Source organism: Neomonachus schauinslandi, chromosome 12 (assembly GCF_002201575.2).
Source record: "Neomonachus schauinslandi chromosome 12, ASM220157v2, whole genome shotgun sequence".
NCBI classification, from domain to species: domain Eukaryota; kingdom Metazoa; phylum Chordata; class Mammalia; order Carnivora; family Phocidae; genus Neomonachus; species Neomonachus schauinslandi.
In genome coordinates, this window is record NC_058414.1 from 25,422,507 (window position 1) to 25,435,500 (window position 12,994).

General features: G+C 32.9%; 1 protein-coding gene across 2 annotated transcripts in view; it reads right to left on the minus strand.

The window, feature by feature from the left end:
* HGF (hepatocyte growth factor) overlaps positions 1-12,994 on the minus strand; it is a 75,074-nt gene that overhangs the window by 15,372 nt on the left and 46,708 nt on the right. For both annotated transcript variants that reach the window (XM_021689830.1, XM_021689831.1), the window contains exons 10-11: positions 8,636-8,738; positions 4,752-4,885 (exon numbers count right to left, since the gene is read on the minus strand). In XM_021689830.1, the coding sequence (XP_021545505.1) occupies positions 4,752-4,885; positions 8,636-8,738 (237 nt within the window). The remainder of the gene's footprint in view (positions 1-4,751; positions 4,886-8,635; positions 8,739-12,994) is intronic.

The window sequence follows — 12,994 nt, forward strand, 5'->3', positions numbered from 1 at the left end:
TTTTATGACTCTGGAGGCTCCCAGGTGTGTGATTTGATGAGTGTGTTGGCAGTGTGGACTACACTGCTGACCTCAAGAAGCTGTATCATTCTGCCAAGATGCCTAACATGGCAATGAACAATCCATTGAATAGCACTAATGATTATTATAGTTTGCTTGGGCCATTCGTATAGATAGACTGTTTTTTACTCTAATTTGGGTGCTTTGTATTTTTTCTGAAAATCACTTTTACTTTTTAATATGGTTGAGGATAACTGAAACATCACATGTTTCAGAAAACTCTTCAAGAATTCTAGTAGATAGAAATCAATGTCACTAAGGAAAAAGAGGGATAACAAAATATAATTATGTTTTGTTAGAATATTTCAAATATTGTTTTTTTCCACACTCATAAAAAAAAGTATAGAAAAAAGAGAACTGGGAACTGCTAGTTAATTCTAACTAAAACCTCATAACTTACACTTTTCATAACTTCCCTACTGGGGTTTAATGGCTGCAAAGAGAAAAGCTTGGAAGATGCTAGGATTTAAAAATACTTAGGCAATAATGAATGAGGCATAGGACATTTCCTGGAGTTTAATGTCTGACTATTCAGAATTGATGGCATAGAGTTTAGTCAGGCACTGTTTAGACCCAGGTGGTTGTTAATCCCTGGAAATGCGCTGAGCTCAAATAAACCGGCAACAAAACAATAATGGCATATGGATTCCTTTGTAATACATGCAAATTTGATTGTTTTTTATGGAGGACCTCATGAGAATTAATATATGCTAAAGGGTTTTTATTTATGTTCATTTTGCAGATCTAGATATTTTAAATGAATAAGAATAAGGCAAACATATAAATTTCATTATTTCCCTTTCCCTTTAGCTTAGCCTGGGGGAGGGTTTTGTTTTAGAGTCAGCTGAGGTCAGTGTTTTAACTCATAGTACAAATTAGGATTGAGGCCAACTGTGGTCATTAAAACATCAAGGATATTGGTTTTTCCACTGAAATCAATTACTTGAAAATTCTAAAATTAAAAACTAGGTATTTATTCCTTCTGGTATTGTGATGAAAAAGACTAGACCTCTCTATCCTTAATTGTATTTCAAGTTTTCAATTTCTAAACATCAAGTTAATAGGTCAACAAAATAGTTCATTATTGTAATTTACTGCAGTATTTAAATTTAAGAAATATAGATACTGTTTATTTGGGACTTTAATAATTTATAGTTATTTTATACTTATTTTTCCTTTAAACCAATATTTCTCAAACGTTAGAATAAGCTGAAATATCACTTAAAATCAGATTTCTAGAGATTCTGAGTTGGTGGCTAGATTATGAGTTTTTATAAAGCATTCTAGTTTCTTCTGTTGCACACTTTGAGCCCAACTTGGAGAAACTGCACTCTAGGACCTGACCATTTTACCATCAAATGCTATTCTTACTTCTTTTTGTTCCACCACAGTACTAAAATCTGAAATTTATATATGATACAAATCTTCAGTATTGATTCAACTTAAATTTGAAGGGAAACATGTCAATAATAAAAGTTTTACCTATGGAAGAGTAGGTAAATATGTGTGTGGGGGGGTGTTTATATGGCCTCAGAACCAAGGGGTTCTGAGTTCTTACTGAAAAAACTTTCTTTAATGTATTCTTAAAGTTTCAACCAAATTCAAAACCTTATGATGTATGGGGATTAACATAAGAATAAAAAAAACCTTATGGACATCACATATTTCTCCAGGCAGATATCTATGTTCCCATTTTCATTATGTAATTTAATATGAATATATATTTGTTAAATTATTATAGTTACATAAATGTCTCTACACTGAGAACTAACCGAAAGAAAAAAAATATTGTTTACATTGCTGTATACTTAGCATGTTCTAATATAGGGCTTTGCACACCATAGCAACTCAATTTAAAATTATTAATAAATGAATAAACAATACAAACTGAGATAGAAGTTAAGTTGTCCAACTTAACTCTCACTTACAGTGAGAGAACTGAAATTCTTAACCTGGAAGTTGGAGTTGAAGCTCTTAACCACTACACTCTAAATACTTAATACTGAAGATTTTTCTAAGATCTACAAAGTGTGTATGTGTATAGATTAATATATAGGCACTTCTATAATTTTATTTTTACATATCTGATAATTTTTAAATGTGTGCTAATACTCTAAGCATTTTTTAAAAAGAAATAAAAACTTTTGTATGATTTGTAATACAAATGTACAGTGTGAAAATGATTTATACAGTCTCTGCAGTTAAGTAAATAAGAACTCAAATCCTCTAAAGATAAATTTTATTAGCCTTTCACCAGCAGGAAATGTAAATAAATCCTGGCTATAAATATTAGTTAGAAAAATGACAGTATAAAAATATTTATTGATATTAATGTTCCGAATATATTGAAATAAAAATGAGTTATCTGCAATAGCATTTAATCAAATACTAGCGACACTCTGAAGTCTTCCAATAGCACATTACTAACTTTTAGTTTTAAAATGTTAGTTGAAAATATGTTTAGAAAACATTTAAATTATTAGAGTCCTTTGTCAGGTTTATAAACCAAATCACAGTTCCCTGAGATTCTACAGGAGCATTTTACTCTTAACTGTGTCTACGTGCAGTAGAACTGTCTTAGAAGCCTGACTTCTGTCCTTCTTCCTAGACCATTGGATATTTTATTAGCCTCCATTATTATTAATCATAGAGACTTCACAAAAAGGTACCATCAGGTAAAGCTAATATTTATAAAAAATAATCCTTAATCATTAAAAAGATGTATGTCCCAGAGAGGTAGATTTCTTTGCTTTGTAGTGTTAAAACTAGAAAGACATCTTCTAAAGAGGAACATTTTCAGGACCCAGGCAGACCCTAATATGAGAAAAATAGAAAATTAGGAACACTCGAATTAATTTGAAAGGCTATGATTACAGCTGATGAAATAAAATATAATGATATGATATGCTATTTCTTTGCAAACCTATAAGGTGTTTATTTACCATTATGGATAATTTATTTCCTAAAAATAGGTTGGGAAGTTCCAAGTCTTAATTCTAGCCATACTAGATGAAAATCATATTTAAGAAGTTTGCCTTTTTATGCTAAAATTTCATGAAACATGACTAGCATTTTCATTTAAGGCAAGAAATTATCTCTTTAATTTGCCATAAAAATTATGTGTTTGTATTTCATGTTTTAAAGCAAACATCATTTCTTCAATCTAATCTTTTTAAAATGGGTACTTTTGTTCAAGGTACTTGCTACTAGCTTTTCTCACACAAAAAACATTCTTTTTTGATTTTATTGAGTTTTTACAATTTTAACTCCAGTATAGTTAACATACAGTGTTATATTAGTTTCAGGTGTACAATACAGTGATTCAACAGTTGTATACATTACTCAGTGCTCATCGAGATAAGTGTACTCTTTAATCCCCATCACCTATTTCACTCATCCTCCCCACCCACCAGGAGAAACATTCTTAAAATAGACTCTTACTGAACTTATACAAATATGTCCTTTTTAAACAGGAGATAGCTTAATATAATGTTTAAAGATGTTTGTTATAAACACAGAGCTATAAGATAGGTAGTCTAGTAAAATAGTCTTTTGCTACTGACTCAGCTTTATAATAAGCCTTTTTCACTCAATAGTATATGGAGGATATACTTCCATCTCAATATATATTACTTAGTGGTACTCAGTGGGGATAACTTTGTTCCCCAGGGGACTTTTGGCAATGTCTAGAGATAGTTTTTGGTTCTCATGACTGGAGGAAGGGGTGGTTTTATTGACATATAGTGGGTAGAGGCGAGGAACACCACCAAACATTTTATAGGGCACAGTACAGCTTCCTACACCAAAGATTTATACAGTACAAAATGTCAGTAGTGCTGAAGTTGAAAAGTCCTGAGACATTTCTCCAAACTGACTTTCAGACAAGCTTTCCAATTCATAACGTAGCACAGTATTGAAAGACTCTGACTACCCGAACTTCACTAATATTGACATTAACAATTACTTTTTATTTGCCAACCTGATTGGTGGAAATGATCTTATGTTTATACAATTTGATTTTTTCTTACTATTAAGCTTTAATGTATTTATTTATTTATTATACTTACTCTTGAAGATTCATTTTCTTCATATTTCTCCTAAATTATCTCATTTTTTCTTATTAATATATAGGCACTCTTTTATATGTGTTATATCAGACATATATTTTACATATATCTTTTACTTTACATACTGATACTCTTTTAAAAATCATCTTTAAAAGAAATCGTCTTTGACTCAGAGATGTGGTTGGAATACTCTAAGCTTTTTAGTCTTTGGCTAATGCACTGAGAAGAAGTGAAAGCAACACTATCTTAGGTCTGTCCATGTGTCTGTTACTGGGCGGGGGCTTTGTTAGAGCTCTGCTATATCCACAGCTTGAACAGTTAGTATAGGGAAGGGGGTCTTTTCTGGTGTAGTCATATTACAATAATGGCCATTTATTGCTTCTGGATTTCAAATGAGGATCTTCTGAGGAGGAAAATCTTCTTTAAAAGGTCAGCAGAATGTCTCCTTGTCTACAGGAGAGATGAAGAAAGGGGTGTGTGTGTGTGTTGCTGTCTGGAATGCATCCCTACTTTAGGATTGACTCCAACCCTCCTATATTTCCACCTCTGATTGAGGTATCAATTTAAAGGATATTCAGCGTATTTAAAATATTTCACCTGAAGAAGATCATTAAAAGTACTTACAACGAGAAATAGGACAATAATCCCATGGAATGACAGGATTTCCTGTGTAACACCAGGGACCATGGGCATCATCATCAGGATTCCGGCAGTAATTCTTATTCAGCTTACTAGCATCTGGCTCCCAGAAGATATGCCTGCATAAACAACAAACTCTAAACATCACAAGATGCTCATTTCCTCCAACAGAAACAAACTGTCACCAAGAAGAAAAAATCCTAACATGTAATTTTCATTATAGATAGAGTACAAGCTTCTATTTGGTGTGAATTTTGGTTATTTTCTTTTAGACTTATTTTGTTGCTGTTCTTGCAGTTTGGAAACATGTTCTCTACTCAGGATTATGGAATAGGACTACATAATTAGCATAGATAAAATGATGAAAAATTTTGTGACTTTGCTTCTCTTTAATAATTACAGTGGCAAGGTGACCACCAACACCCCTATGCATAGAAATGGAGAAACACTGCCAGAAAAAGAGCAGATGACAAAGAAGATCAAGGTTATAAAATACATAGGAAAAGCAAGCTATTGCAAAAGTGTTTTTCATGTTTCAGAAGCATAAAAAGCATCACTAGCAACATCATTATGACAAAGGACAGAAAGATACTCTGAAAAATTAATAATAGTGTGCTAATGAAGTAATTAAAATCTAAACTTTCAGTGATTATATACTTAAAATATATGAGTTTTTGAAAGATAACTGAGTAACACTTTCTCATTTTACATCTTAACTAAGTTTATTACAAAAGAAAAGCAAAAATACTCTGTCATTTTATTAGACCATGCCCAGTCATAAAGCATCAGTATTTATATTTATTTTGATAAGATTAATAAAGCCAAATTCCAAATGGCCATCCTGACCAAGTCATGAAAACTATACAAGTAATTGAATTTGTTTTGGATTATTAATTACTACCATGTTTGAATGTAACTAATGGGTCATTTAAAAACTGGAAAGAGCTTGGCCAGGTAAGGTTGAACTATCTTTCCAAACTCAGGTTCATTTTCTGGACCAATAATAACAGTAAACACAAATAGTACTTACTATGTGCCAGATTCTATTTTATGTGATTTACATATATAACCTTAGACCAACCTAATGAGACTGGTTCTAAGATTATTCTATTTTATATTTGATGAAATAGAAATCCACAGAAAACAATTTTTCTGAGGTCACATGCCTTATAAGCAGCAGAGCAGAGGTTTGAACAAATGGCTCTTTCCAGAGTCAATGTTCAAAACCACCATTCTGTACTATGTCTTTACCCAACTGCAGCTTATTCTTAAACCAAAATGGTACCATGAAACTTTACCATTCATAAATTTACACAAATTGTTTTCAAATGACTTTTAACTATTTCCTAATGTCCAACCCAAACTCAGTGAATTAAGGGTTATAACCATGAGTTCCCTAAATAAATATGTCATATATTTCCAGTGATATGTTGGTAATGTTTAAAAGGGCACTCTGAGATGTGTAGGAAGTCTTTATTTGTTGTCCTTGCCAATTTCTGAGGTGTAAATTCTTCTGCCATAAAAAATATCAACTTTTCAATGTCCAAATCTTCAGAGATTTCTGAAGGCCGGATTGGTACAATTGTCTCTCACAAGTCCGTAAGAGCTAGATCCACCAAATAGCAGTGTTGGAATTAGCATTTAATCTTAATCATGCTAATTCTCACTTAAAATTCTGTAATGAATCTTAATGCTTAGGAAAAAATCCAAAGTTCTAAACACAGCTTACAAGGCCCTATATAGTCTTGCTACTGGAGAATTCCTTTTCTGTGGACATTAACCAAATTACACTATCAACCTTACCAAAATTATTTCTGATTTTCAAACACTTCTGTCTGTGGGCTTTGGGACAAACTATTCTTTCTGCCTGATGTACTCTCTTCCTACACTTCCTTTGACCAGCTTCTACTTAACATATATCCTCTAATTAATTTCCCTTTCTCTAGGAAGACTTCCTGACCATCTAAATCTGGATACTTCTTTGCACTCTCATAGCATAAAATATGCTATTTTTCATGATTTTTATAATATGGTATTGGCATTTGCTGTTGGCTGGCATTCTAGAGTGTGAGATCCATGAGGTTAGAATTCTGCTTATCTTTGAAATCCTAGAGCTGCAATTTCCAATACAGTAGCTACTAGCCACCACATGTGGCTACTGAAGAATTGGTATGTGGCTAGCCCAAATAGGTGCTCTAATTCAAGCAGATCTTGAAGCTTTAATATGAAAAAATGTAAAAGATCTCATTAACAATTTTTTATATTGAATACATATTGAAATGAAAAGGCTTTAGATACATTGGATTAATAAGAAATATTATTTAAAATAGTCTTGCCTGTTTATCTTTACTTCTTTAAATGTGTCTATTAGAAAACAAAAGTACACGTGCAACTTACATATGTGAAATGCATATTTATGTTGGAGAGCACTGCTTTAGAACTCTTATTATTTGTTTGTGAAGTAAATTAATTGAAACCATATCATCCACTAGTGAGTGCATTTTGGAAGAGAATTAAAGTAGGACTAGAGGCAAAATAACTCAATCTCTCAGAGCCCTTAAATTCTTTTTTTTTTTTAAGATTTTATTTATTTATTTGACAGAGAGAGAGAGAGACACAGCGAGAGAGGGAACACAAGCAGGAGGAGTGGGAGAGGGAGAGGCAGTCTCCCCGCTGAGCAAGGAGCCCGATGCGGGGCTCCATCCCAGGACCCTGGGACCATGACCCGAGCCGAAGGCAGATGCTTAACGACTAAGCCACCCAGGTGCCCCTAAATTCTTTTTCACACATACAGAAATATCTTCCACATAGATTGTGATGGCCAAATAAGATAATAACTCACGGAAAGCAACCATAGCATAAGTACTTGATCAAATGATATTAACACTTTTCCTTCTATTCTACTGCATATGCTATTCTGGGATTTTGGTAAAAATCAGTTTTATGTCACAAGTATGTCTCAGACTTCTTTAGTAATTTAAAACATACTAGCACTATTGCTAGGGTGGAATGACAGACAGTGGCAGACATATTTTTCTGTGAATATGTCCAGTGTCGAAATCTCTAATTCTCTGAAATATATAGGTTTTTTTCAATTACATATTATACCATCCTTTAGTTGTAGAAAAATTTAATGTGTCAAAATAAAGCTATACCAGGAAACCTGTTTCTATAAGTTTTTAATAGTTAAGTGGATATTTAAGGTATGTATGTACATGAAAATGGTAACTTACTGATTTTTCATGAACTGATGCTAACAATTAATAATTATTATGAGAACACAATCATATAATGCACTATTTGAAACACTAGATTTGCCACTTAATTATGCACTGTCTTATCAAGTTATACAGTTGTTTTCTCAATATGACCATATCATCCTTGAAGGTGAAGCCAAAATGTATGCCCATTTTTTTATTAATGTCTCCCATGGGCACCTATCACAGAACAGAACACATAGTAAATATTCAATAAAAATGTGCTAGATTGAATTGCTTATTTAAGCTTGGGGGCTCCTGGGTGGCTCAGTCTGTTAAGCAGCTGACTCTTGATTTCGGCTCAGGTCATGATCTCCAGGTCAGGCTCCCAGTGGGGAGTCTGCTTTAAGATTTTCTCTCTCCCTCTGACCCTCCCCCCTCCCCGCTTGCTCTCTCTCTCTCTCTCTCCTTCATATATAAATAAATCTTTAAAAAGAAAAAAGGTTGTTACATGAAGAGAATACACTAAATTGAGTTGCACAGAATAATAAATCTAATGTTTTTATCAGCTTACTATAATACGTAAGAATAGAAATAGCAGTGTGCATATCTGAATATAATATCTGCTATTATCACAACATATTATGTATTGAAAGAAAGATATTTACACACCTGTGCAAGTCTTCCATGTTCTTCTCCCACATTGAACATGTTAGTCCAGATCGGGTTTTGGATAAACTGCCCATATAATTTTTGCCATTCCCACGATAACAATCTAAACATAAAATATATGAAAGAGGACTAATGAATACAGGGAAGTATAGAACAAAAACATTTTTACAAGTATGCAAATTCATGAAAGTCAACGTAAAAGTTGACAACACACTCTGTACAAATCAAAGATACTCAAAAATTTTAAGTTAAAGTATCTTTATTTTCAGCCAAATTTCTTCTTACTTAAAATAGGATTTATGTGTCTCATTACAAATTGAAAAAAAAATCAAAGAAAAAAGTTACATGAGTGGCCCTTAGGGATACCAAAGAAATGAGAATTTTTAGAATGACATATATATTTCCCAGCATTTTCTTCAGAAAAAGTAAGCTCCACAGAAAAGTTACAAGAATGATATAATGAGTACTCATATACTCATCGCATTTGTTGTGTTCTGATTTTCATCTTTCACGAGATTAACATTCTGAGTCACCCAAGCCAGCTGTTTGGCAAATGCTCTTTAATTCCATTTTGTCTGATTATTTTCTCATGATTAAAAGCAAGCTAAAGACGGGATTACTACATAGATGGTATTTTGTCCTTTTCAGAGCATTTTCTCTTGTAACATATGATGTCAGTTTGTTCCATTATCGGTGGTGAGTTTGATAACTTGGTTAAGTGATATGAAGGAAGATTGTTGGGGCCCCTGAGACTATCTTATTTCCAAATAAATTTTCAGAAAATGGCTTAAGCATACTTTGATTACCTTTGCATGAGTTAGTCATTACTAGGCTGGTTTTAAAATAGTTGTTCTTCAATTTCCTACATTTCTTTATTTATTATCATTTTTTTCTTCTCCCCTACTCCTCCCATGTAAGTATTCTGTTACTACCACTGGTACCCCCGTTGCCACGGCTACTCCGACTAGTCATACTATTGCCTGTAGTAGAAGTGGGGCTCTGCACACTCTTCTGTCCTCTTTTTACTCAGCATTATATATAATCTACTCCTGTTGCTCATTTTGACACTCAAAACTGTTCCAAAGTTAGCTGATGGAAGCCACTTTAAACTGGCTTCTGCGCCTTTTACTGTGTCCCATATGGTTTTATTTTTCATTTTTCTTCCCCAGATGAGTAATCTGTGTTTTACTAAACATTGATAGGAGGGTCCATATTCCTAATTTTAAAATATCATAAAAAAGAAGTCAATTTCTTCCAAACATGTGAGCTGCAGTTCTACATTTGAAAAGAAACACTCTTCCATATTTTAAAATAATAACACATATTTTAAAAGTGATGATCCATTAAACATTCCTGATTTTTATATGACTGAGAACTGTAGACTTGTAAAATGTTATTTACAAATATACATCAAGATTATTTCTGTTTTCAACTTGGTAAGCCGCGCGCCTGGGTGGCTCAGTGGGCTAAGCGTCTGCCGTCGGCTCAGGTCATGATCCCAGGGTCCTGGGATCGAGCCCCTCGGCGGGAAGCCTGCTTCTCCCTCTCCCACTCCCCCTGCTTGTGTTCCCTCTCTCACTGTGTCTCTCTCTGTCAAATAAATAAATAAAATATTTTAAGACAATTTTAAAAAATGAATAAATATGCTTTGTAATCATAATAAATACATACAAGTCCTAATAAAAATTTTAAATAAATAATTTAATAATTTGTTCAAGAATCAGTTAACATAGTGAAAAAGTATATTCAACAGTCATGTTTTCAAATCCATGGATCACATTTCGTAATAACACTATAAGGAATTTGGGCTTAAATATAAAAACTCAAATAAGATAGGATTTGATACAGATAACAGCAGTCATTCCAGTGCACAATAAAATTGCTTTCAGAAAGCAAAAACTTGTAAAATCCAATACTTGTACATAAACAAAATATACCAATGAAAACATTTTGCTCTGATGGTGTGTTTTTTGTTTCTATATTAGGAAAGTTTAAATCTTTAGCTGTTAGGTAGTAAATTCTTTAGATAGATTCTTACTTAAAGAAAGCAATTGTGTGATGCAGTACACTAGTGCTACTTTTTTCTACGTTTTTGGTTTTTTTTGCATATATGTTTTCTATATTGGAGGAAGAGATCCTCCTCACCACCACTACCCTTTTATTTGAATAAAGGCTATGATATATTTTCTTTCCTTCTTAGTAAACTTTTTATTTTAGAATAGATTTAATTTATAGGAAAGTTGTAAGTTGGTACAGAGAGTTCTCATATACCACACAGGTTTCCCTACTTTTAATATCAGGTTAGTATGATAGATTTGTCATAACTATTGAGCCATTCTGATGCATTATTAACTGAAGACCATATTTTGGTCTTCATGGTCTCAGAAATATCTTTAGTTGTTAACCTAATATCGTTTTTGTATTCTAGGATTCCACATGATACCACATTATCTTTAGTTGTCATATTTCCTTAGGCTCTTCTAAATGTGACAGTTTTTAGACTTTCTTATTTGATGATGTCAGTTTTAAGGAAAATTGGTCAAGTATTTTTTTGAGCATTTTTTTAAAGACTGATTTATTTAAGGAGGGAGGGGCAGAGGGAGAGAGATAATCTCAAGCAGACTCCCCCAAAGAACACAGAACCTGACACAGGGCTGGATCCCACTATCCCATGACCCTGAGATCATGACCTGAGACGAAATCAAGAGTGGGATGTTTAACCAACTGAGCCACCAGGCACCCCCGGTCAGGTTTTTTTTTTTTTTTTTTAAATGTCCATCAGTTGGGTTTGTCTGATGTTTTCCTCATGATTAGATATGGGTTATAGGTTTTTGAGAGGAAAACATGAGTTTTTTTAGCACTTCTTAACTTACTGGTGAAAGATATTCCAGCCTCACCTTGTCCTTTCTTGTCCCAGGCCTCCTGGAATCATCAATTTCTCCAAGGGGCCTTTGTTTATTTTAATGATGAAAAGTAAGAAGATAAGAAATAGGTGTCAAGGGTGCTTTTGTTACATGTGAATTTAAGCATAATTTCTATGTGTTTGAAGGGAATTTATATATACATACTATTTTTTTAGAAATCTCAACGTATTTTGTTAATTACTTAAGTTTTTTGGTCCTTTAGTTTTTAGTTTCAGAATTTTTATATATTAAAAATATTTTCTCTTTATCTGTAATATGCACTTCAGTACTTAGATCCAAATTTGTCATTAGTCTTTTTATTTAAATATGGGTTTGGGGGGCACCTGGGTGGCTCAGTTGGTTAAGCATCTGACTCTTGATTTGGGCTCAGGTCATGATCTCAGGGTCATGAGATCAAGCCGCATGTTGGGCTCTGCACTGGGCATGGACCCTATTTAAGATTCTCTGTCTCCCTCTCCCTCTGCTCCTCCCCGCACCCTGCTCCTGCTCTATCTCTCATGTTTTATTTCTCTCTCTAAAAAAGTAATAATAATTAAATAAAATAAAAATAAATGAATGAATATATATGTGTATATGTTTATATATATATATAGCGTATGGGTGTACATGAGCATTTGCCTCAGTAGGTTTGTAATGTAGTTTATAGTTTTTTTTTTTCTTTTGCTTCCTCTAGATTTTGAGTGTTAATTAAAAAGCTTTTCACCATATCTAAGTGAAAAAGGGATTCTTCCAATTTTACTTCTAGTATCTATATGGCGCTCTTTTTTAAATTCCGATCTCTTATACATTTGAAGTTTATTTTGGGGTATGGTATAAGGCATGGATTTAATTTTATCATTTATAATTTTATCCATTATTATACTTTAAAAGTTCATTTTTCATCCAGTGATACATAGTGCTACATTTTTAATAAAATAAATCTCTGTAAGGAGTCTGTTTCTGCCCTCTGTGTTTTTTCCAATTGTCAATTTATTCATTGCACTAGAACTAAAGTCTTAATTACAAGCTCTTTATAAAATGTTTTAATATCTGATAAGGTTAATTACCTCTAATCACCCTTATTTTTCAAGATTTTACATAACATACTTATGTGTTTATTCTTCCAAGAGAACTACAGAATCAGGTTTTTTGTATCAAAAAAACACTTATGGATCTATTTCTTAATATCACATTACATTTATAAATTAACTTAAGTAGGAGTGCCTAGATGGCTCAGTCCATTAAGCGTCCAACTATTGATTTTGGCTCAGGTCATGATCTCAGGATTTGAGATCAAGCTCCATGTCAGGCTCCATGCTAAGCATGGGGCCTGCTTAAGATTCTCTCTCTCCTTATTCCTCTGCCCTTCCCCTGCTAGCGCACGCTCTCTCTCTCTCTAAAAATAAATAAATAAATAAATAAATAAATAAATAAATAAATAAATAAATAAATAAAT